Source organism: Panthera onca, chromosome B4 (assembly GCF_046562875.1).
Source record: "Panthera onca isolate mPanOnc1 chromosome B4, mPanOnc1 haplotype 2, whole genome shotgun sequence".
Classification (NCBI taxonomy): domain Eukaryota; kingdom Metazoa; phylum Chordata; class Mammalia; order Carnivora; family Felidae; genus Panthera; species Panthera onca.
Window position 1 is genome coordinate 93,330,427 of NC_138345.1, and position 26,809 is coordinate 93,357,235.

The 26,809-nt window shown below is 42.4% G+C and overlaps 1 protein-coding gene and 1 pseudogene across 8 annotated transcripts in view; both read right to left on the reverse strand.

Annotated features, from left to right (window-relative positions):
* Positions 1-26,809, reverse strand: part of CPM (carboxypeptidase M) — an 82,813-nt gene that overhangs the window by 32,312 nt on the left and 23,692 nt on the right. For 4 of the 8 annotated variants that reach the window (XM_078449697.2, XM_078449698.2, XM_078449699.2 and 1 more), the window contains exon 3: positions 918-1,015. The exons of 1 other annotated variant lie outside the window; for it this stretch is intronic. In XM_078449697.2, coding sequence (XP_078305823.1) covers positions 918-1,015 — 98 coding nt within the window. The remainder of the gene's footprint in view (positions 1-917; positions 1,016-26,809) is intronic. 3 more of the 8 variants (XM_078449695.2, XM_078449696.2, XM_078449701.2) reach the window with 1 other exon arrangement.
* On the reverse strand, positions 18,891-22,023 carry LOC132694089 (small ribosomal subunit protein uS13 pseudogene; annotated as a pseudogene).

A 26,809-nucleotide genomic window follows, 5' to 3' on the forward strand; every position in this document is an offset into this window, starting at 1 on the left:
CACCCACACTACTGCAAATTCCCAAGCGTTTTAACAAGTCACTAGGTTGTACTTACTGCCCTATGCATTTACTTTGACGTTCCTTAAAGTTAAATTATGTTTTATAGGGTGTTACCCATATTCCTATGTAAATTTTCTTGACTGTGATGACTGGGAACTATCTTTCCCCTCCACTTGACTGGCCGAGCGTGTGGGAGCCTGGTGAACAGAAAATACTGCAGTTGCCATGTTCTTAAAATAGTCTGAGGGAGGGAGGGAGGGAAGAAATGGAGATGCGCACCCTCAAATGCCTGGCAGGAATGACTGGCAAGTAGGGGTAATTGCAAAACAAAATAAATGACATGACATCAAACAAAACCAAAAGTAGAGTTTATCCCTGATAAGTTGGAGAAGAAGCAATGCATGATTATAAAATTTAAGAGCATTTGTTGAATGGGAGAACCCTAAGCTTGATGGTCTAAACTTCAGGATTGAAAACACTGAGTAGAAGATTAAAAGAAGGTGACAAACGCTTCCAGAAAAATAGATATTAGGAATTTAGATTAGCTATTTGGGGTCTTCTGATTGTTTTGAGTTCAAATACAATACAGCTCCTTAGCTCATCACCTTGCTGCCCGTCAGGAGGCGGGAGAAGTCACCCCACGAAGGGTCTCAGGGACCCAGCTGGCAGTGCAGAACTTGGCCTCTGCTATTCTTCCAGTCCCAGCACAGAGCTGACTCCAGGTACCCTCCCAGGGCACTGGTGGTGGTGGCTGTCGGACCCTGGTTCCTTATGTTCTCTCAGAAGGCCTTGTGGGAAGACCTTTCCAGACTCGTTGGTGTAATTTATGTTGCTTCCTTAGCATTTACATGGAACTCAAGAGACCCGAGGGGAAGCTCCTCCGGCAACTTTCCAGATATTTGAGCCACATACGTACCTCATCTCCATGCATGTTGGCCACGTATTTGAACTCTGGAATCCCAATTCTATGCTCCTTTGGGAAGCGCCCCACAACAAGAACCCATAGGTTTCTGCCTTTACAGGGAAGAGAAAGGTAGAAAAATAAGTTGTGTTTGAAAATGACAAATGAACTCTGGGAGAACGAGAAGACAGCAAACTGCGGCTTCTCCCACCTGACTCATGTCTTGTGATGCCCAGAGCACATAGGACTGACACCTCCGTGCTTAAAATGCTTAGTTCCCTACCAGCCCAGATCCCTTCAATTTAGCACAGATATTTAACTTCTTGTTTTAGAACGCGATTTTTTAAAAATCGAAACTGATTAGGTTACACAGGTCGTATTTTTCCAAAACGTTTATACGCTTTGCTCTGAGTCCCTAGTGCTTTTCAGAAAGGATCTTGCTAATTTTCATAATTATACAAACTTAAATTACAGTCAATGGTTGACTGGGAGGGTGCCTTAATTCTCAGTACAAGTGAAAAAAGCAACAAGCAATAAAACGTGGAACTCAGAAAGGAGATTGTACGTATGTATGTACGTATGTATTTATTTACTTATTTTGGGGATATTGTTTTTAAAGTAAGAAATCTTGAATCTTGTATTCAAACCCTGATGTAACACAGCTCCTTGGCAAGGAGTGCCCTTTATGTGCTTGAGTCTTGCCAAGTAAACTGGGAACAATGTATCCTAATGATGCCTCAAGGAAAACTTCTAAATCCTAACCCTGCCTGAGGAGCTGGATTCTGGCAAGGAAGGGCAGAGATTAAAGATCAATGAGGATCTGCTCTGTGCAGACATCATGGCTGGGACCCCGCTACGCACTATCTCAGTAATCCCTTACGTGACCCACTGAGACGGATCGTGAACCAAACTTTACAAGTGAGAAAACTGATCTTCCAAACATTAAAGTAAGCTGCTTCTGATCACACAGCCAGTGAGAAGCTGTGATTTGAGCCCCAGAGCCAAGACCTGACCTATTTGACTTCAATTCCAGTGAGCCTTCTAATAACGAAAACTGCCCGTCTCCCTGGAGGCTTGGTTTCCTAATCAGTAAAATGAAGAGGTCTCTTTCAGTCATCATGATAACTGATGATGAGATGATGAAGAGATGACTAAAATCATCTCTTTTAGTCATCAGGCTCTTTTAAATACAAAGACTTTAAAATTAGAAATTGAGGAGTGTATTCGAAAGCTATCACATAGACACAAAGTTCAAATGTCCGTGCTATCTGAGCCTTCTGTAGAATTCACGAGCCCAGAGAAGGAATTTAACAGCAGCTCCTGGGCTAATGTGAAGGTTTCTGTGGAATTTCAGATCTAGTCCCTTAAATCAGGGGTCCCACAGGCTGAGGAACACTCCGTTGGCATGAGGAATCCAGGGAGAAACAGATACTCAGCCTGTCTTTTCCAGCATTCATAATTTATTATAACAATTTTGTAAGGAAATTTTTCATGCCAGAATGATGCTTTAAATTCAGTAACTGCAGGATTTCTCAGAAAACACCCACAAAATGCCATGTATCTGACTGATGCCACCTGTTTAGTGCAGAATCCTCATTCATTCATACATTCATTCATTTAGTAGTACCGTATCCAGCCATTTAGGCAGATGAACAGACTGTACAGGTAAGTTATACTCTCGACACCCAGTGAATTTCTGATCTAAGTGGAGACTAGTGATGCACAAACACATCATTACACTAGACTGTAATGCATATGGCCACAGAAGTGTATGTAGGTACCATTGTGCCTGTAGAATAAAAGGAATGGTTAATTTTCCCCAAGGAGGGGATCATGAAAAACTTTACAGATCTAGGGGTTTATAGATGACTTCTGAACAGGGTTTTGAAGAATGATTCCAAGTTTGCCATGTGGCAAGTATAAGCCAGCCAGTGATTTCTCATCAGAACCATCTCATTAACCTCAGAAGCTTCTATTCCCCGGTATGAATTCTTAGGGCATCTGGAGTTCCACTTCTACAAAGTTAATATTTTCATGTGAGTAAGGAAAAACTTTCTGAGTGAGCTAGTAACCCTGGTTCTTGAGGGTTCCTTCTGGAGAATTCTTTTCCCTGGCTATTAATGCCTTTAAAGCTAGAATAATCAGATTTGTACAGAATATGACCTGGTCCCCTCCTAGGCAAGGGGGAAAATTCAATAATCTCAACCTAATATTTACCAATTGTGATAACACTATCACAACCGATTTGCAACAGCTGGCTTGTTACGTAAGGCTAGGGAAAGACAACAAAACCAGACTTGACATGGATAGCCAATACTAATTGGCTTAAGGAAGGACGGAAATCAAACCAATAAAAACCTAAGTGAACAAATACTTTGTGGGTAACTCAATCTCCATTTTAGCATGAATGGCTCCTAAGTGAACTTCAAGATGAGAAATTTACCTCGAATAACCTCAGTGGCACCACGTTTGAGAATGAAAACCAACCAATGATCCTGGAAGATATTCATGCAATGCTTTTGGAATGACAAGCTTCTTGAAGGGTTTTAACCCCCTCTCCACAAGCACTGGCCACCTCTGGCTTAGACCAGAGTAAATGCACAGAGAACAAACTTTACTTTTCACAGTATGACTGCCAAGACAAGGGTAATTTAAACAAGATTTTTTTTTTCTTATCGAGGTTGGAAAGGCTACCCTATTCCCCCAAATTCTTTCTAATACCAGATGTGAAGAGTTCTGAAATGCTTGGTGCCTTTCTCCTCACTACAGAGTAAGCGAAACTTGGATTTCAAATATTTCATGATTTATATTATATTCAGGAACTGGGAGCTTGACAAATCCCGGGGGTGTGACATAGGTGTCTCACTGGGTTTGCTCGGAAGATCAGGAAAAGTTTTACAATTTAGAAGGATTCACAAAGATCCAAAGACAAGAAAACAGATAATAAATGCCAAGAAGTACTTCAGGTGTTCAGGGGAAAGCAGATGGAGAAGTTTGGAAAGCTAAGTACAGCTTCAACAGGTAGAGATGGGAGGAGTGTCATACCCACATCAGAATCACGTGGATCCTTGTAAAAATGCCAACCCCTGAGCCCCATCTGCTAAATCAAACTCTAGGGGTAAAGCCCCAAATCTGCATTTAATAGTCTCCCTTGGTGATTCTGAGGCCCATTAAAATGTGAAAACTTGTTGAGACTGAGATAGTGAATGTCCAGATAGATCTGGAAGCCACCTGATCTTTAGGTAAAACCATTTCATTTTACATATAATCATGAACATGCTTCTATGTTAACACATATACTCCTTTTTAAATGGCTGCTTAATATCTTACGATATGAATACATTACCATTTATTCAACCAATACTCTTGTTAGATGTTCAAAATTAAGTTTTTTTAAAAAAAATTAATGTTTATTTATTTTTGAGAGAGAGAGAGAGAGAGAGAGAGACAGAGCACAAGCAGGGGAGGGGCAGAAAGTGAGGGAGACACAGAATCCAAAGCAGGCTCCAGGCTCTGAGCTGTCAGCACAGAGCCTGATGTGGGGCTTGAACCCACAAACTGCGAGATCATGACCTGAGCCGAAGTCGGACGCTTAACTGACTGAGCCACTTCAGTAAGTATTTTTATGTAAATCCACTAAAATTACATACAGAATTTATAACAAAACTATTATATCATGTGAAAGAAATAAGAATACAAAATTATATAAACTACAACCATGTAAAACAGATTTTCATTTAAAAAGTACCATGGAGGGGCACCTGGATGGCTCAGTCGGTGGAGTGTCTGACTCTAGATTTCAGCTCAGGTCAGGATCCCAGGGTTGTGGGATTGAACCCCAGGTCAGGCTCCAAGCTATGCATGGAGCCTACTTGGGATTCCCTTTCTCACTCCCTCTGCCCCTCCCCCCACCTTGCTCATGTGGTACACTCTCCAAAAAAAAAAAAAAAGGTACCATGGAAGGAAATAGTTCCATAGCATATAAAGCCTTAAAAAAAAAAAAGCCTTAAATTAACATATGAGTCTACAAGAGTTGACAATGGCACACCATGAGTGATAAGGGTTTGAGTGATAGGGTGATGAAATCAAATATTTTTTTTCTCCTATGCATCAGACCCCCTAAGCACTTTGTTACCTGAGCTTCACAACACTTTCATGTGGTGGGTGGTACCTACAACTTACTGTTAAGGAAACTGATTCAAGTGGCAGGGTTCTAACCCAGGTCTGATTCCAAAATCTGTATTCTTCTGAGGACTCCAGGCTGCCTTAATCTCCCTGAAAGTTCTAGATAGGCCAGAGCCAACCTCCCCCGTGGGAAACGTTCCCAGGCAATTCTTTCAATGTTGTGTTGCTATGGTTTACACCTGGGGCAAGACCCAGGCTGCCACCTGGGATGACCAACTGAGCCAAGATAAGACACCCGATTTGAAGGCTATCCTGTCTGACTCTGCTCAGAGCTTCTCAGTGGAACGTGCCCAGAGAGAAGCAGACTCTGCCTGGGTGGCCTGGCCACTGGAGCAGAGTGGCTGTAATGATGAGCCACATTCCGGTTTTTCATGAGGCTTGTTTGTATGTACTGTATGATCCACGTAGCTCTGGTATCCAGAGGGATGAATCAGCTGCTGGTTTCCCAGACTCTGCATTGCTCTGTGTATCCCTACAATTACCCTCTGAACCCAAGTCAGAGCTTGAGGGAGCTTGCCTGATAGAGCGTCCACATATAGAAGTGGGAATAACAGCTCAGTGGGCAAGGCTGTTGTAAGGCTGATGAATCCCTTCCTCCTTCCCTAAGTATGAGTCAAAGATCTGACACCAAACCTTCCATTTCACTTGTGCACCTTCCCACTACCCGCACACACACACAGCTTGACACGCAGCTACGAAGCCCTGCATTCAATAATGGACAAGGTGAAAACAGCACGTTACTTAAATCAAGTTGAACATTTGGCCTCCAAAGTTCACATGTCCTCTGACTTCGAAGTAGAGGAAAAGAGGTTCCTGCTAAGTGACTCATTACGAAAACAAAACACATACAAACCAGAGCAAATAAAACAGGGACAAAAAGCATGGGCAAAAATTTCCAGACTGGCTATGCTTGCATAGTATTCATAGCTCAAAGCATTTTGTGCATATTCACTTAACACCCCCGACAACTGTAAGTGGTATCTACTAGTGGGATTAGCCTTTTACCCAAGTGGACACAATCTTAGGTAACCTCAGAAGGCTGCCATTCTCCGAGTGTGGCCACAGGACCAGCAGCATCAACGTCACCTGGGAACTAGTTAAATATGCACTTTCTTGGGCTCCACCCCAGATATATTGAATCAGAAGCTGAGAATGAGGACCAGTAGTCTGTGTTTTAGTAAGAAGCCAGGGGATTCTCATGCATACTGAAATTTAAGAACTTCTGTGACGGGGTGCCAGGGTGGCTCAGTCCATTAAGCGTCCAACTGTTGATTTCGGCTCAGCTCATGACCTCACGGATCATGAGATTGAGTCCTGTGTTGGGCTCCTTGATGACAGCATGGGGCCTCATTGGGATTCTCCTTCCCTCTCTTTCTCAAAATAAATAAACTCAAAAAGAAAAAAAAAAAAAGAACTGCTGTAACAAGAGACAGAGCTGGGTAGTCCATCCACATGCTTTGTTCCCAGTCACTTTTCTGCACTGCTCTAGCTACCGAAAAGATGAAAAATCAAAGGCAAAAACAGAGAATATGGAGATTCCTCAAAAGAATGAACATAGAACTACCCTGTTATCCAGCAATTGCACTACTAGGTATTTACCCAAAGAATACAAAAATACGATTCAAAGGGGTACATACACCCTGATGTTTATATCAGCATTATCAGCAATAGCCAAACTATGGAGACAGCCCAGATTTCCACCAAGTGATGAACGGACAAAGAAGATGTGGTGTATTTGAGTATGTACATACACACATATACACAATGGAATATTACTCAGCCACCAAAAAGAATGAAATCTTACCATTTGCAATGACACAGATGGAGCTAGAATGTATTAGGCTAAGTGAAATAAGCCAATGAGAGAAAGCCAAATACCATATGATTTCACTAACATGTGGAACTTAAGAAACAAAACAGATGAACATATGGAAAGGGGAGTGGGGGAAGAGGAGAGAGGGATACAAACTGCAAGAGACTCAATGATAGAGAACAAACTGAGGGTTGATGGAAGGAGGTGTGGGGGGATGAGCACTGGGTGTTGTATGTAAATGATAAATCACTGAATTCTATTCCTGAAACCAATATTGCACAGTATGTTAACTAAAACAAACAAACAAACAACAAAAAAAGACAAAATGACAAAAAGAAAAACGAAAGAAATGCAAACTGGTGTCCCAAGATTTCTATATGCACCATTTCTGGTGTTGAGATTTTTTTCCTTCTCCCTCTGGAGAATTGGAAACAGAAGGCAGAGGTTGAGGGTACTATGAAGATGGTTTGAGAAGTTAAAGCTCCTGTTTGCTCCCTTTGGTATGCAAACCCCAAACTGGTTTGCAAACTGCTATTTAAGGATTATAGGCAAGCCTTAGAGACTTTGCCCCAAAGTGTGGAATCTGGGGTGGATATACCTCAGGGGAACTGGCTGTTAGGTGCTTTTCCTGAAATGTTTGGCTTCTAATCTACAAAGATAAGGCTTAAAAAGTAGGGAGGATGGAACAGCAACAGAAATAAACACATGGGCAAAACTCATTTGCTCTATACCTGGAACCCAAAATTCATGCACACGCCCTCCGTTATGGCAAATCAGCCAGCATTTACCGTGGCTTCTGTACTGAAGTGAGGGGTTCTGGCCAGCCACCATGAACACCCAGTCTGTTTCTGTACATGCAAAGCCAAGAACCCATACTCGAACAGATGCGATGACCCCCCCAAGTCAGCCACTTGATCCCCACGAAGCTGATCTTGTTTATGAACAGAGGAACTTGTTGAGAAGGGGCTCAGGGGTTTGGAAAGGAATCGGGTGTCCCAGGGATCCTGCTGTTACTGTGGTAAGAGCCAGTGCTATGTTCTGCCTGGAAGCAATGATGGGGCAATTCCAAATTCCATTAAGGGCCATGGGTCCTGTGGCTCAGGTTAATAGGGGGATGAAGGGGACACAGGAGGCATCCCAGCACTCCTAGGCAGTTTTTGGACACCAACGTCTGCTGCACCAGAGTTTCCCACTGTACAGTGATCTTGGTGTGGGGTCCCAAGCGGGGCTACCTGTTGTGAGAGCGTGGGCCCAGAGGAGGCTGTGGGACTCAGAGGTCATTAGGGCTTCTGCACGGGTGTCACACCTGCATGCTTTGGATCTAGGCACCACATCCACTGAGCGCTTTTCCAACTGATACATGAGCAGATCCCAATGGCCACCTTCTTTGGACCCAGTATTCCTAGTATCTTGTACACGGATGTACTAGGCCTGGATCAGGAGGTTTTCATCAGTTGAGAGTGCCAATCCTGCTGTTGGATGCTGGGCCTGTGGATGCTGGCTATCACCTAGGACTCCCTCACTTTATCAGTCTTCACCGGTGTCTTGTCATCCTCCCCATCTCATCCCCCTGATGTACTAATACTACCACACTGCCCTGGATAGCTTAATCATTCTCCAATCCTGTGTATCTTTTTTCATGCATTTTTCATTCTTTAAGATTGTAAATTGAATCATTTACTTGCATAATGTCTGTCTCAACTAGAATGCAACATACAAATGCACTCCCTGTGTGTTTACTATTTTGTTTGGTTTGCCTGTTTTGTTCACTGCTCTATTCGTAGCGAACAGTGCCTGGTGCATAGCAGGTGTTCAATAAATATCTTACTGCAGCATTTCACAAGATATTGGTGCCTCTCCAGGACTACTTTTAGTAAATACTGGCACATCAGATCCAAATTCCTCCCCCAGGCTTTCAGGGTCTTCCGTCACCCACCCTGCACTCATATTTCTCACTACCTGCTCACAGATGCTCCTCATGGGATCAGGCTCCTTTCCCTACCCTAGGCTCAGCCTCATCTTTACTTCTGTCAACTTTGACCTAAAATGCATCCCTGGATTTTCAGCCTTTACAAATCCTATGCATTCCACAAAAACCTAATTCTAAGAAGTTTCCCCAGATTACTTTGATCCACCCTGATTTCCCCTTTACAATAGTTCTATAAAATGACACTACAAGGAACACCTAGGAGGCTCAGTCCATTAAGTGTCTGTCCAACTCCTGATTTCAGCTTAGGTCATGATCTCACCGTTCATGGGTTTGAGCCCCATGTCAGGCTCTGCACCGACAGCATGGAGCCTGCTTGGGATTCTCTGTCTCTGCCCCTCCCCTCCTCATGCTCCCATTCTCTCTCAAAATAAATAAATAGACTTTACAAAAGTGACACTACATGCTTTGGCACTGAAAAATATTCTGCTCAATTATAGGTTAACAAAACAAAATTCTCCCTTTCAGTTAGTTTTCTAAGGGTTTCACATGGAAGAGTTTTGTTTTCTTAACAATGCTGTCAGCATTGACTGAGCAGTTAGATCCTTCTTCTCCTCTATTGTGTCTACTATGGTAAATCATGGCAATCCACCAGTATTAAGGTCACTTTTTAGCAGAGACCTCTGTATTACTGTTGGCCCAACATTCAGTGCCTTGTTGAACTCAGGTGTGGTCACATGACTTGTTCTGGCCAATGAAATGTGAGTAGAAAAGACACGTGTTATTTCTGGGAAAAAGCTGTTAGAGCCAAGGCATGGTTTGCTAGATCATTTCCCTCCATCACAAGACAGGCAATGTTTTGATAGAGGCTGCTGTCAGCTTAGGTCCTGGAGGGAAGACAACAGGGAACCAAGTCCCAACTGATTGCTGAAAAACATGTGAGTAAGATACAAACCTTTATTTTGCTGTTATAACCCACTGAGATTTGGGGTTTAAAAAATTTCTGTAGTAGAGTTTAGTCTCTCCTCTGATATACCCTCTGTGACCTACCCACCCGAAATGATATTTCCCTCTACTGAATGTTCATCATTCTTAGTGCTGAAAAACAGTGGTTTTGTTTTTTTCCAGACAGGGGCTCCCAGAACCCTAAGATTTTGTGGTGCTGACCCAGAGGTGAAGAAAGTTTAAAAACTTTGTTGTTTTTTTTTTTTAATTAAGTTTATTTTTATTTATTTTGAGAGAGAGATCAAGTAAGGGAGGGGCAGAGAGAGAGGGAGAGAGAATACTAAGCAGGGCTTGAACTCAGGAACCGTGAGATCGTGACCTGAGTCAAAACCAAGAGTTGGACACTTAACCAACTGAGTCACCCAGGCATCCCTAAAAATATTGCTTTAATACTACTCACATGGCACAAAATATACATAAACCTCTGTTAATACTGTTCTTCTGTGTATTTTCTCAATCCAAATTATCTACTAAACATGTTCTACAGTTTTGTTTTTATAGCACAGAAGGTGTCCTACACATTCAGGGAAGCTATTGATCGACAGTGGACAGCCAATAAATCACTGAAAACATTAAAATGCACTGAAAACATTGTAATAAAAAATAATACCATAGTAAGACATCACTAGCAAAGACTGTCTCTTGGAATTTTTCCCCTGGATCATCTCATTATAACTGCTATCTCAAATAGCATTTACAGGTGGACAGACGTGATTCCAGAGCTGAAATAATGCTTTGAATTCTAGAAGTGCTAAGCTGGACGTGAATCGAGAAAAATGGACAACAAAGGACCTAAATACTTGTCGTGTGGAAGGGAAGTGGGGCAGTGTTAAGCAAGGTGAACAGAGGAGGCCCTTTAAGGATGCACTAAAACACAGGCATAGGCAAAGTGGTAGCCCGGTAACCCGCTGGAACACAAGCCTACCTGACATCAGGAGCCAGGAACCGGCCAGCACAGGCTCTGCTCACCCTCGGCTGGGAGACCAGGCAAGGGCAGCAGCCGGCACCACAGCCAGTAACTGCTGCCTTGATGGACTGAGTGCTTCCTGAGGCGACCAGACTCCTTTGTAAATCCTCATATGAACTTGACAAAAATCAGGTACAGCTTCACTGTGAAAGCTACGATCCTATACAAAGGCTTTTTAGCCTTTAGTTTTCCCATTTATTCATTCAGTAAATAGGTACCAAATGCAAGACTGAGCCTGGCGTTTAGTTAGCTGAAACAACTGTACATCACTAACTGATTATATACTGGCCTGAAAAACACTGATTTTCTATTTTTTTCTTTCATTTTTTTTTAAATATTCTGGGAGGTCATATTTTATTTTCTATTTTTAAAAGTAATCTCTACATCCAATGTGGTCCTTGAACTCAGGACCCAGAGATGAAGGGTAGCATGCCTCTACTGACTGAGCCAACGAGGCACCCCTGACTTTCTATTTCTGACATCACCTTCATCATTTGAAAAAACAAAGTCTAGGGGCACCTGGGTGGCTCAGTCAGTTAAGTGTCCAACTTCGGCTCAGGTCATGATCTCACGGTTCGTGGGTTTGAGTCCCATGTCGGGCTCTGTGCTGATAGCTCAGAGACTGGAGATTGCTTCAGATTGCTCTCTCTGCCCTCCCCAGCCTGCACTCTGTTGCTCTCTTTCTCAAAAAAATTAAAAAAGGAAAAGAAAAGACAAAGTCCAAATAAGCATAATGTCTTATAAACTTTCCATTATTTGGGGGGTTAAGCAAACGTGAATCGAATCCCGTGGCTCCACTGCTTGTCCTGTAATAGTTTGCCATGGTATCAAGATAGAACCCAAGCCCTCAGCATGGCACACCAGACCTCATGGTCTGCCTACTTTTGGCCTTGAGCCCCCACCATAATCCCAGACACCAGGCTCTAGCCATTTTTTTTTCTTTTTAATGTTTATTTTTGAGAGAGAGAGAGAGAGCGCGCGCGCAAGCGAGCGCACTTGAGCAGGGGAGGGGCAGAGAGAGAGAGAGGGAGACACAGAATCGGAAGCAGGTTCCAGGCTCTGAGCTGTCAGCATAGAGCCCGACACGGGGCTCAAGCTCACAAACTGTGAGATCATGACCTGAGCTGAAGTCGGACACTTAACCAACTGGGCCACCCAAGTGCCCCTCTAGCCATTCTTAATGGTGTGTAGTTCCAAACCATCTGCCTCAGCACCTTCAGTGCATGGTTAGTCCTCTGTTTACCTGATCAAAGTGGCCAACTTCTACTGGCCTTTTTAAGGCTCAACCAAAAGCCTCTTCCATCCAACACCTTTCTTACCCTTCTCCTCTGTTGGTCCCATCCCTTGCCAGCCTGAGTTACTCTCCCCTTTGAGCATAGTACTTCTGCAGCCCCTCTCCTAACACTGTTGAAACCACAGGTTTTCCTACAAGCAAGGGACTGTGTATCTTTGTGCTTGCAGAATCCATCATAGTGTGTGGCCCATACATAGTATATGATCAATATATGATTGTCGAATGGATGGATGACTGGATAAATTAACAACTCAGGAAGTCCAGTTGGAGCTGGGGTCACCCTTGATCCAGAGACTAGATGCAACTGTTTTCCAGTATTATGGAAAAGTCAGCTAGTCTACCATTTGGGTAGGATCTGCAAAGGATCTGATTTTCTAGATGGCTAATCTAGAGTAGATGGACCTTCTTGGAGTATTACTATGTGAGAACGCAGAAATCCAAACCCGGTATCTGGCTTTGAGTTGGACTCTTCCAACATTATGGGGAGATCGGATTTCATTTGCCTCCATGCACAGTACTAATGTTTTGAAATGATTCCTGGGAATGTAGATGTTTGGTTCCATTTTATTTCTTCCTGAACAGGTAAATGGGGGGGGGGGGGGGGGGGCTGGGGATTTCAATTTCTAAATAAAGGATTCTTCTGATTGCTCAGAGACCCTTTGTTAATTAAAAAAAGAAAAGAAAAATTTGAAGATGTGTCGAGTTGGGATAAGTTCTCTTTTCTTCTTTTTTGATTTCAACACTAGTCACGACTCTAAGAGAAGCAGTGAGGCTGGTCTCATTAATCACTAACCAGCAACCCCAACAAGATCGGAGGAAATTCCTCTGCCTTTCTCCTCTGACAAGGCTACCTTCTCTGGTCTTCCCATTCTATTCCAGGTCAGAGGCTGATGAATCTGTTCCCTTTCTTTTAAATGTTTTTATTTTTAAGCTGTAAATTATAAGAAGTTTTTTTTTAAGAACTAGCCATCATTCCCAACCACCATCATCTCCCTATGAGCCTTTCTAGTCTTTTTTTTTTTTTTTTTTTCCATATAGAGACAGGAAACTTGTTTTTAAATCCCCCAAGTGAAAACCTCTAGAGGCCTCATACTATAAAAAGCTGAGAACGTCCCTTTTTGGTCCCTTGGGAGAATAGTCAAACATAATCAGATCACCCTTTTGAAGAGTTCAGCAATCATAGTAACCAAGTTGAGTATTACCTTAAAATGCAAACAAGTACTTAAAGAGATTTTTAAAATCTTATTTTAAAAGATGAAATAATTACATCTACCACTATATATTTATTATCCATTTGAGAGTTCTCTTTCATGGTCTGTCAGGGGCATTCTCTCGTTCAGTATTGACGTTCCAGTTCTTTCTCCCCAGCTGCTTTTATTTCTTACGAGTTTCCTGTAGGTGTCAGAGAGTTGTGATTTATGATGAGGTCAATTCACATTCATTTGGCCCAGAAAAAGACAGTTGGCTGAGGGCTGGCTTAACTTTATTGCCTATTTATCGTTACCATAAGAACTCATCTTTTAGTGGCAAGGAATGAGGGCAAGTGACTTACTAGTTTCCTCATAAACTACTCTGGAGGACAGAACCATTTCTTTCCATCAGCCCGCTCCCTGAGATTGTGCCCTAAAAGTCTTTCTTTCATTTGAAAGTCAAGCGGGCCAGAGTCCAGACAGAAGGATGTGGAGCTCCTGACAGCAGGAAAAGCCCTGAAGTTGCCAACATGGGATAGGGTCCCTCAAGGACTCGACCTGACCAAAAATCAGGACATCTGATGGATTTGCGGGATTAACAAAGGTGGACTTCTCACTAGTAACACTGTTCTGAGATTATTTTTATTTTATTTTTTAATGCTTATTTATTTTTGAGAGAGAGAGAAACTGAGTGTGAGCAGGGGAGGGCCAGAGAGAGAGAGGGAGACACAGATCTGAAGCAGGCTCCAGGCTCCCAGCCGTCAGCACAGAGCCGGACACGGGGCTTGAACTCACAAGCCATTAGATCATGACCTGAGCTGAAGTCGGACAATCAACTGAGCCACCCAGGGGCCCCTGTTTGTGAGCTTAGCGCAGTGGGTTAAGCGCCTGACTTCAGCACAGGTCATGATCTCACGGCTCATGGGTTCGAGCCCTGCATCAGGCTGTCAATGTAGACCCTGTTTCGGATCCTCTGTGGCCCTCTCTCTCTGCCCCTGCCCTGCTTGTGAGCATGCATGTTCTCTCTCTCTCAAAAATAAATAAACATTAAAAAAATTTAAATCTCACAAATAAATACTTTAGTAAAGACATCAAAACCAGTATTTCAGTGCTACACCATCTGCCTCAAAACAGCATCTGGGATTTCTTAAAAGATAGGCAGTATCCCTGCAGCGGCATTATGTATTGACACAGATTCTAGAATCAAATTGCAGGGTTTAGCCCCCCACTCTGCCACTTACTAGCCATGTGGTATGGAGCAAGTTGCTTAATCTCTCTGAATGCATCAGTTTTGTCATCCTGGTTACAGGATTAAGGGTACTCACACTTCATGGGGCTATCTCATTTAATCCCCACAAGCTTTACAAATAGTGCCAGAAACATGGTAAGCACACATCTGCTCGAGGGCCTTGGGTGCACAGAATTGGCTCATGACAAACTATAGGCTCTAGCGGACGATGCAGCATTAGAACAATTAAAGAAAAATTTGAAATATAAAGTGTCCATAACACATGGATGGAGACCTTGTGCCAAGAGTCAGCAGCAATGTATGTTCCAGAAGATCTGCAGATCAGATCAGCTTAGATAGACCAATACATACTTAAGTTAAAAAAAAAAATTAGAAGTATGGATTCAGAAAGTAGAAGGTGCTATCTTGAGAAAACATGTCCTTCAAAATCTATTAGCAAAAAGTGTCACAAAACATTCCTATCACCAGACATCCAATGAGTTTATTTTAAGTCCAAGCCCTGAATCTCACTCAGAATTCCCAGGATGAGATGCCTGAGGGTGGTAGTGAGCCTGGAAGCTGTAAGCCCACATGGCCAGAGGGCAGGGCAGGAAACCAGTCACCTCAGCTAATCCTGCTGAACTGTTAATCATAAACAAGTCTTTCACATTTTCTTACATGGCTTATTACCAACGTGACTGAAGCCATCACACGGATTTTAACTATCTCCAGGCTAATGAGGCTGGAAACCATGTTGATTTCTACTCTCATCACTGAAAGGGCATAACCCAAGAGCTTGTAGATAAGGAATTGGTTCATTAAGGAATCAGTCAATGACATAAAACTGGTTCAAAATGCGTTCAAAATGTCAACAAAAGGCAGGGGGACTGTCCCAGATTATGACACTAAAGAGATATAATACTATAATCCAATGTGTGAGCCTTGACTGGATTCTAAGAGAACATAAATTATAAAAGACATTCTTGGAATGATTGGAGAACTTGAAAATGGAGTATATTATTCACTGAGTATTATTTTTCTGAGTTTAATAATGGTGTGCTGTGGTAAGGCGGGAAGAATTCATTTTTAGGTGATGCATGTTCAAGTATTTAGGGATGATGTGGCAAGCTACTATTTCTAATAGTTCAGCAAAATCTACAGATAAAGCTCAGGAGAGAGACAAAGCAAATGTGGCAAAATATTAACAACTGGGGGTTCTGCATGAAAACTGTGTATTTATTTTCTGTAGGTCTGAAAAATTTCAAAATGAAAAGCTGGGGAGAGGAGAGGTTTCAAAAAGGTAAAAGTAAAAACAAACAAACAAACAAACAAAACCACCATGGCCTGCTCCACTGGCTTCTGCAGCTTATAAAAGTGAGACACATAGGATCAAGAAAGGTCAGAGCCGTTCACCCAAAAGGTGAGGCCATAAGGAAGGGAATGGAGGCCTGGAGGTAAGAAATTCACAGGCTGCCTCTTCCCAGAAAAAACACAGAACAATCCTACAAAAAGGAGTTAAGAAATTACCATATAAACTATCTCAAATCAAGGCCTATTAGCTTATTACATCTCTGCAGGTAGTGAGAAAGAAAAATCATCTTGATGTCAACGTGAACGTTAACTAAAGGAAATTTTTTCATTTTTACGACAACCAGGAAAAAAAGGCCACAAAAATATTTTTAAATCGTATGATTTATATGACCTTTGAGCCTTCTGATCATCAAGTCATTTAGCCGGCAAAGGCCAAGTGACTAACAAAGGATAAAAATAAGGAATCAGTAAAGCTTGGGTGTTGGGCAGCTCAATCCTGAGTCCCATCTCTTCCTCAAGATTGGATTTTGGATCAGGGGAAAAAAGGAATGTGAATGATTGGAATTGTTCTCTCGGCCTCCATTTGATCACCATTCCCCTCCAGGCTTCAGTTAGAACACAGCAGCAAGACTCTTAAGGAAGAGGAAGGGCAGGGTTGGCAGGGACAAGGGCAGTGGCCACTGAGAAGCAAAGTCTGAGAAACAGAGCCTGTCACCCAGCCCAACACAGACTCGAGAGGCCCTACTTTACCCAATGGACCTCCGTGCAGGACCATACATACGTTTGTGGCTTTCACGGATCCTTTCAATTTATCCTTTAACAAAACTATCACAGCGTTTATTTGTTGTCAACAAACTTGAGAAACTATATAATAATCACTCAAGTGCTTTCAAAGAAGTAGTAAACGTGAGATTTATTTATATTTGTCTTTCATTTCTCACATAGCCAAGAAGAATATGAGCATACTTTAACACTATGGTTCTGGGTGGGACCTAGAACCATAAGCTGGTGCTAACTTTTGTTTTAAGATTTTATTTTAAGTAATCTCTACACTCAATGTGGGGCTCTAACTCACGACCTCAAGATCGGGAGTCACACATTCTACAGACTGATCCCAACCAGGCATCCTAGCTGCTGCTAATTAACGTCTCTAACAAAGTAGCTTAAGTTTGCTGTCCTTGTTACAAAGTCAATACAAATATAAACATTTACTTAAAAAGAATGAGCCGGTTGCCCACTCACATCAGTGCCACAGCCCACCTTCAGAAACTGTGAACACACTTCTCAAGCTTACAAAGCAATCTGCAATGGTGTTTTCAGCAGACACTCTCACAATGGTCCCTCTGAGAGGTGTTCTAGAGTGGGCTGCCTGCATAGGAATTTCTGGGCTTTTCCAGGGTTTCACAGAGAATTTGATTATTAGGATTACAAAGGAAATAGCATATTTAAATGACGTCAATCATAGAGTCTGAGGAATAACTCAAAGATTTTAAGAAATCCTATCTGCTTAAAATACTAATATTTTACATAATTTCCTAAGTGTTTTCATACACATCATCATCTTTAATCTGCAGCAGAAACCCCATGAGGTAGGGAAGGCAGATATTCTCATTTTACAGGTGAGGGAACAGCTCAGATGGCTTGGATCTGAACTGGTTTTTTGTTTCACTCTACGACTACTCTCTCTTCCACATTACTCTTCCAATATAAAACAGAACTTTCTGTCACCATCTTAGATGCAATAGATATTTACCTTTCTCCAGACAAGAACTTGAGGCATCTAACTCCTACAGCCATTAGGCATCTCACTCCTAAAGCAAACGAAAGCTTCATCTTCCTCATCCCTCTCCCCACCCCACGAAAGGAAACTGTGTGTGTGTGTGTGTGTGTGTGTGTGTGTGTGTGTGGTATGTATGAATAGTGCATATGTGCTATACAGTGTGTAGGGTTTAGGTTGGTGAGTATGGGGTGTGTTTGGTACAGGTGTGGTTTTTGTGTTGTATATGTTGTGTGATGTACATGTGTTATATGGTGTATATGTGTTGTGTTGTATGTGTGGTGCGTGTGGTGTTTACACGAGTGGTTGGTGTATGAGTGATTGCAGTTGTATGTGTTGGCTGCATGGTGTATATGTGGTCACTGTAGTGGATGTTTTGTGTGTGGTGTATGTGAATGTGCAGTGTATATGTGATGTCGTGTGGTAGGTATTTCGTGTATGCGGTGTGTGCACTGGCATAGCATACACACCTTACAAATACCCCTTAGACATACAGCACACACACAAAACATACCACAAACACACAACACACATGCACCACATACATGACATTCATACCACACGTGGAGACACAATAAACACAACAACCACATACCTCTCATATTTGACCAGCTTATAGACAACACACATACCAAAGATCATCACACACAGAACATACACGATACACAGAAGACCGATATCACACACATACTCCATATACACCACACAGACCACAAATACACACACAGAACACCTATGCCACACAAAACCACAAGTATACCAGACCCTTGCCACACGTGAGACACACACATCAACTTACACCAACAGTACAGCACACACAATACATATGCACCACACACACACCACATACTGCACACACATTACACACCCAAAAAAGCGACTCTTAAGTTACGTCTCCGATACTGACATTCTGTCAGACTCATCAATGAGAGATGCTCTCTGGAATATGATGTGTTTATTTTCTTTTGTGTCTGCAAGAGCTTTGAGAAACTACTTACCACTCAAAAAATCAATGCTATCTGGGGTATTCACCAAAAGGAAATATACTAATTCAAAAAGATATATACATCCCTATGTTTACTGCAGCACTATTTACAATAGTTAAGATATGGAAACAGCCCAAGCATTCAGTGATAGATAAAATGCATAAAGAAGCTGTGATATACACACACACGTGTGTGCGCGCACACACACACGTGTGTGCGCGCACACACACACACAATTACTTAGCCGTAAGAAAAAATGAGACCTTGCCATTTGTGACAACATACATGGACCTAGAGGGCATTAAGCTAAGTGAAATAAATCAGACGGAGAGAGAGAAATATGTGATTTCACTTATGTGTGTAATCTAAAAAAACAAAACAGGCGAATAACCAACAAAAAGCAGAGACAGTCCTGCAACTACAGAGAACTGATGGTCACCATGGTGGGGGATGGGCACAATAGGTGCAGGGAAGTGGGAGGTACAGGCTTCCAGTTAGGGAATGAATAAATCACAGGGATGAAAGGCACAGCACAGGACATACGGTCAGTGGTGTCGTAACAGCGCTGTATGAGGACAGATGGTAGCTACTCTTGTGGGGAGCACAGCATACAGACCTGCTGAATCACTACCCTGTACAGCTGACACCAATGTCACATTGTGTGCCAACTGTACTTGAATTTAAAAAAAGTTTTAAACCCTCCCTCCATTCCCCCTCAAAAAACAAAGTCAACATTATCTGCAAAGTAGGCCTACATATACACAAAGAAGCCAACATTTATTTTGGAAGTTGCTAAGTTTCCCAACTGTTTCTCTGGCTGTGTATACAACTGGCCAATCCTAAGTCTTTTCTAAGCTGAAGACCAGGGCTTTAGCGATGCCATCCCGGACTCGTAATTGCAGCTTTTACCCAATATACCCTAAATGAGCAACACTGAGTGTTCAGGCTCTGAACTGCCTGCCAGAGTAGATCCAAGATTGCAGGGGCCACCTCCACGGACTTATTTAAAGGTCAGAAAATCTCCCAGGCCCAACTCATTGGCTTTATCAAACTGTGTAATTAAGCTTACATCTCAGATCAGCTCCCACCTTAAAATGTTGGTTGTGAAATGCCCATTTCTGAGAAGCATGAGGAAATGCAGCTGTTAATAAGGTACCTGAGTTTACTCACCCATTTAAGCACATCTTATCTTGATCTATGTCAGTTTATAAAATATGTAACAATTCATGCACTGCCAATTTCACAAGGTTAGGAGGCAGCTTGGTCACCGAGCACATTGCTCACAGGCAAACCATTCTCAGGAAAGAGTGGGCCAGATGCCAGGTCCAAAGACCTAGAACCGATTTCATACACATAAATGCAGAAGGCAAGTCAAGACCCTCGAAAGGCAACTACATTTCCATGGGCTGTGACCCAGGAACTGTCGTGGAAAGCCTAGTTATAAGGAGCCATTCCAAAGACAGTTTTTGACTATATTAGACACTTTCTCACAATGGATCACTACAGCCGTGGCTTATCTCACATCTGCTGGGAAAATCACGGCTCTGCACTCACCATTTGCAGCACCTGGGGGCCAGCCTTATTAATCTTTTCTAACAGCATGCCTCTATTCGCCTCAATTGAGTCTGAGAAATTTGTGGACAGAGACTGTATTCAAGCAGTCACCTATGTCACTTTGCCATGCTCAAATGATCGGGCTGAAAAAGATGAGACAGATTCTTAAGGGAGGACAATGAGATTTGCCAGAGTTTTCTCACTGCTCAAGTCAGCAGTGCTCAGCCACAGAATTACCAACAGCGTGCTACCTCGAGACATGCTCAACCATTACTCAGCATTAGATGCCCTTTTTATTTTAGTTTTTATTTTTAGTGTATAAACTATTTAAAAAAAATTTTTTTATGTTTATTTTTGAGAGCGAGAGCACGTGCACACGCAAGCACGAACGGGGGAGGGCAGAGAGAGAGACACACACACAGAACCTGAAGCAGGTTCCAGGCTCAGAACTGTTAGAACAGAGCCTGACACGGGGCTCAAACTCATGAACCATGAGATCACGACCTGAGCCGAAGTTGGACGCCCAACCGACTGAGCCACACAGGCACCCCAAGGCGTATAAACTATTAACAGACAAGGCCTACAGATTTCTTTCTTCTTGGACACACCCATGGTGTGGCTATGGTGCCCTACGGTCTTGGCATGCTGGCCTCAGACATGAAATTCTCAGAAGTGGCACAGCACTCAATGGGCTTGAATCTTCTTTAGTGGGTCCAGATCTTCATGAAGCTTGTGTACAGACCATTGGCCAGGACCTGGCTATATTTTTCATCCTTTTGTCTGTTCAAAAACCAGTCTGGGATCTTATACGGGTGTAGATTCTACATCATGGAGATCCCACATTCCATCTCATCCTCGGTGAGCTCTCCTGCCCTCCTGAGGAGATCGATATCTGCTTTCCTCAACATCACAGGAGCACATCTTCACCCCACACCCTCAACTCAGTGATGGCAAAGGCTATTTCCTGTTCCTATGTCAACTTTCCTGTTGAGATATCCTCATCTCTCAATTCACCAATATTGGTGTGGAGTGCTCGCAAAACGTGCTGGAACTAATCAGGGATCATGAGAGACATGGCAGCGACCCAGGTGGTGGCATGTAGGCCTCCTGTGGAAGCTAAATGCACTCTTAAAGATGGATGATGATGGACCGTTCAAGCCACCCTCTCCGCTTAGCACGCACATAGGTAGGCATGAAATGGTGTGACAAAGGCCAGGGGGAAGCCTGGGGAGGGACAGTCTTAACCATGGCTTTTGCATTTGGGTAGAAGGGGAAGACGGGATGGAGGATGTGGATGGTGACAAAATCATACATGGATGACTTCTACCTAATGGAGATAAACTTTGGTTTGTCCTCTTTCCATTAAAAGGCAGGAATATTTACAAATAAACACCTCTCATATAGGCAGGAGAGGGATTCAGAGAAATCTTGTTGCAGTCATTTTATACAGTGTTTCTGCATTTTTGTGATATATCCTACAGTGTGAGTTCAGTCATTCCCAAGTAATTCTTTTGCTCCTCTCATATAGTCCTGTTGATGGCCAGAGTTAAGCAGATAAAGAGCAGACTAGACTAGGTCGGGTAGCATTGCTGTGTTTCTTACAAGCATATCTCTAGACTACCTGCAGCAGAATTATCTGGGGTTTTTGTTAAAACTGCAAATTCTCGGGGGCACTTGGGTGGCTCAGTTGGTTAAATGTCCGACCTCTGCTCAGGTCATGATCTCACCTTCCGTAAATTTGAGCCCCGCGTTGGGCTCTGGGCTGACAGCTCAGAGCTTGGAGCGTGCTTCCGATTCTGTGTCTCCCTCTCTCTCTGTCCCTCTCCAACTTGTACTCTCTCTCTTTCTCAAAAATAAATAAAAACATTAAAAAAAATTTTTTTAAACCTGCAAACTCTTGGCTCTCCACCACCCCCCCGCCCCCCGCCCCAGAATGGGAATCCAAAGTTCAGGAGTTTGCATTTTTCACAGTACCTCAGCTGACTATAACACACACCTTAAAAAAATAACCTTCTTCTTGAAATATAATATACGCATAGAAAATTGGATTGTATAAACTGAACACAGTTGTGTAACCAGCACTCTAGAAGCACCCTTGTGCCTCCTTCCAGGCTCTGTCCCCTATTGTGGATTTGTACATACTGTCATTTATCAATGTAAATCATTCATTCTAAGGGCCATATAGTAGTTCATCGTGAGATGCAAACCAGATTGAGAACCACTGCTTTCCAGAAAGAAGCATAAACAGAACTTCTCCCTAAACTGATACACCATGTCTCGTATCTGAGGGCACTCTTCTCAGGTTTTTACCACAGGGCTGACCTTTGCCAGGAACTACAGAGCTCACACAGTAAGTGAAGTCAAAGGGCCAGTCTGGGGTGTAGGTGGGCTGGAACGGCAGCTAATTTTCAGCTTACAAGAAGTTCCCAGGATGGCTGGATAACGACAGACACTTCCTGACACAGGTTTCTCAGCTCCACCTCACAAGAGTTCATCAGAGTATAATTCTTTCCTGATCATTGCATTTGCCAAAATAGCCAATTTGGAGGCAGGATCAGCGTAGTGGTTATGCCTACCTGGAGCCAGACTACCTGGGTCCAAATTGTGATTCTGCTTCTTGTGTGACCCTGCACTCAATTTAGCTCCTTGGAGCCCGAGTTTCCCTGTGTGTACATAAGGCTTGTAACTGTACCTTCACGGGGTTGTCAGAAGGAGTAAATGAACTAACCCGCAAAAAGCACTTGGAACGGGGTCTGGCACATAGCAAGTGATCATGTGTGTCTGACAGATGAACTGGTATAGCTCACTGGTGTAACACACAAAGTACAGGGTTGCATAGTTCTAATGCCAAAGGAAGAAAGGTACTGAGGTGGTTTTGAGTGGATTAGTCCAGACTCGTTCCCACTCCCGCCCTCTTTGAAGAATGATCTACTGAAGGCTTATTCATTTGTTACCCATACTGTAGCCACACAATATCCCCCTTCAGGTTCTGAAGATGGAGACCTGTTTCATTAAGAAGCTGGGGGTGGGATGGAGTGGGCAGAATGTTTAAAACACGGAGGCCAATCAGGAGTCCCCTTATTTCTGTTTGACATTTGAGGAATCCTACATATAGCAGCAAATGGAGGCTCCCTGGTTTCATAAACATCATGGAGGAAGTCTTATGAAGACTCTGAAGTGTCAATAGGGATTCTAACAGTGTATTTTGGTTGCACTTTCCAATTAAAAACATTTTTTTTAATTTCAGAGGGAGGAGCAAGAATGGGGGAGAGAGACGGAAGGAGAGGCGGGGAGAAAGGAGGGAGGGAGAGAGAGAGAAAATGAGACTCTTAAGCAGGCTCCATGCTCAGTGCACAGCCTGATGTAGGGCTTGATCCCACAACCCTGGGATAATGACCGGAGCCAAAATCAAGAGTCAGACACTCAACTGACTGAGCCACCCAGGTGCTCCTGCAGTTTCCAATTTTTATTTTTTATTATTAATTAATTAATTATTTAATTTTTTTAAATGCTTTTTTAAATTTATTTTTGAGAGACAGAGCGAGTGGGAGAGGGGCAGAGAGAGAGAGAGAGGGAGACACAGAAGCTGAAGCAGGCTCCAGGCTCTGAGCTGTCAGCACAGAGCCCAATGCGGGGCTTGAACTCATGAGCGTGAGATCATGACCTGAGCTGAAGTGAGACGCTCAACCGACTCAGCCACCCAGGCGTCCCGAATTTTAAAAAAATGTTTATTTTAGGTAATCTCTTCTACCTTCACCAAATCCTAATTCTTGTAGATTCCTTAATGTTGAACCAATGCTTTCTCATATCTCAATTCTTCATATATGCATTCTTTCAGATGTGTTAAACAGAAAACTCTTAAAAATAAACTCTCTGAAGAAATTCTTAAATCTAAAAAGGGTTAATTAACACACCTGCAAATTAGTAGTCCATTTTGAACCTCTGGTAGCCATAATAAATGGAAATAAAGTCAATCATTAGCCCAGGGTTGGGTTATTTTTAAATAGGGTATTACCCCAAAGTCATTTTTGTCCCAGATGATAGATTAATAATCCTATTACATTACAACTAGAAATACCAAAGAATCCAATCTCTGATTCATTCTGGTGTATTTTCTGGTTCTTGTATTCTGAAGCTGTGACATTTCATGGACTGGAGAAGTTCCATTTATCTCCTGAGGTTCCGCAGCAGAACAAGGATACAAGGTGGCCCATGGTCTCATCTTTCTGCCTCTGTCCTTCCCTAGACCCATTATGACCCACATTTACTCCACAGGCCACGGCCGTCTTTCCTATCACATTACCCTTTCTCCTCTGGACATCTACTCCCTAAGTGTCTGGTTCCTCCCTCCCTCCCCCCCCCCTTTTTTTTTAGAGTTTATTTTTAAGTAATCTCTACACCCAATGTGTGGCTCGAACTCACAACCCTGAGATCAAGAGCCCATGCTCCACTGACTGAGCCAAGTGCCCCCAAAATATCTTTTCAAAATCCTCATGTTTCTTTCTGCTTACAAAAATCACATATGCTTTTAAAAAAATTTTTTTGAAGGGTGTCTGGGTGGTCAGTTAAGCATCCAGCTCTCATGAGATCGAGCCCCATGTTGGGCTCTGCACTGAGCGTGGAGCCTGCTTGGAATTCTCTACCACTCTCTGCCCCTCCCCTGCTTGTGTGCACACACACATGCTCACTCTCAAAATAAACATTTAAAAAAATGTGTATTTGAACATTCACAGAAATATATATACTGTACGTAGGATGTGAAATCTATCCACACACACTCCATTCACAAGAATAGATTCCAGATGGATTCAGGTGCTGAACATAAAACTAAAACCATAAAAATACTGAAAAAAAGTATAACTATATTTATGGCCTTAGGGTAAAGGCAGGCTGTTTTAAATAAGACCTAAAACATAAAAGCATAAAGAAAAAGATTGAAGACTATGACTTTATAAAAATTAAAACTTGCATAAGGCAAAATATATTGAAAACAGTATTTCTATTTGTATAGATCTTAAACAATAAAAGACAAATCATAGAATGGGTGAAAATATTTGCCACATAGATCACAAAGGAAGTCCAGAATATTTAAAGCCTACATGTAAGTATAAAAAGGGGCAAAGGACATGAGGAAATATAAATGGCCAATAAACTTTGAACGTAAATTCCAGGCAGCCAGGGATTCATGGTTGTTCACTGCTGTATCCAGAATCTACTGCAGAAACTCAGTGTTTATTTAATGTTAAATAAATGCGAAAACACTCATTCTGATTTTCAATCATGAAAATGCAATTTAAAATGGAGATTTTTAAAAAACGATTGGATTGGAAAAAATTTAAAGTGTTGGGGAAAGTACATATTCATGTGGTGTTGGAATATTATTAATCCATCTTACTGGAGGGCAATTTGCCAGAATCTACCAAGTACAAAAATGAACATACCTTTTGACTTAGCAATGCCTACCTGGAGAAATTATTGAGTTCGCGAGCTCGTTCAAGGGTATCAATCATAACACTGTGCGAGATATCTGAAAGTTGTAAATGCCCTAAATAATCATCAATATGGAAATGATTATACAAACTCTGGGAAAATCAAACCATGAATAGTATGAAGCAGCTAAAGACCGTGAGGTACAGTTACCCCTGCTTTTTGAAAGTGTGTGTTACAGCACTTCGCTTTTACGAAAGACCTACATTAGCACCTGTTTTTGCTTACTGAAAGAAACCTGAAGATTTTTGGTTTTGTGAAAAAAGGCGAAGGCAAAAATAGCATCCAGCATCTGTCCTGCAACTGGCTCTGTCACAGGGGCAGCGGTGGCTGGGCAGCAGAGGGAAGGACCCCACCAAGCTCCCTCCTGGGACCTGCACACAACATCTCAGCATCAAGCCACCACAGAACCGTGTCTGTGAGCCTCTGTGCTTATCTTGATTATTTTGTGCATCAGTTAGTAAGAGGTGTCCTAAGGTATCAGAAAAGCCTCAGAGAAGTTATTTTTTTGGGTCTGTGAACACAAAAAATGTTCCATATAGAGGCACCTGGGTGGCTCAGTCAGTTAAGCAACAGACTTCAGCTCAGGTCATGGTCTCATAGTTTGTGAGTTTGAGCCCTGCATCAGGCCCTGTGCTGACAGTTCAGAGCCTGGAGCCTGCTTTGGATTCTGTGTCTCCTTCTCTCTCTGCCCCTCCTCTGCTCATGCTCTGTCTCTCTCAAAAATAAACATTAAAAATAAATAAATAAGTAAATAAATAAAAATAAACATTGAAAAAATTATTAAAAAAATGCCCCACGTAAATTACTAGTAATCGCTTCTTCACTTTACTCCACTCAGGTTTAGGAAAGGTTTCACAGCAATGCTCTACTTGCAGACAGCAGGCAAGACCTGTAATACTACATGTACCAAACCCCAACATGCATAAGTGAAAAAGGCAAGTTGTGCAACAATACTTACATAGTGATACCTCTAAAACTACAGACACGTGCATATATATATATATACAAATGCAAAGAAAAATGTTTGGCATGAATTTTTTTTTCCTTCAAAATATATTTTGGACATCTTCCCTATCAAAAACATAAATCTACCTCATTTTATAAAGTTTGTATAATATTCCATTGACTAGGGGCGCCTGGGTGTCTTAGTCGGTTGAGCGTCCGACTTCGGCTCAGGTCA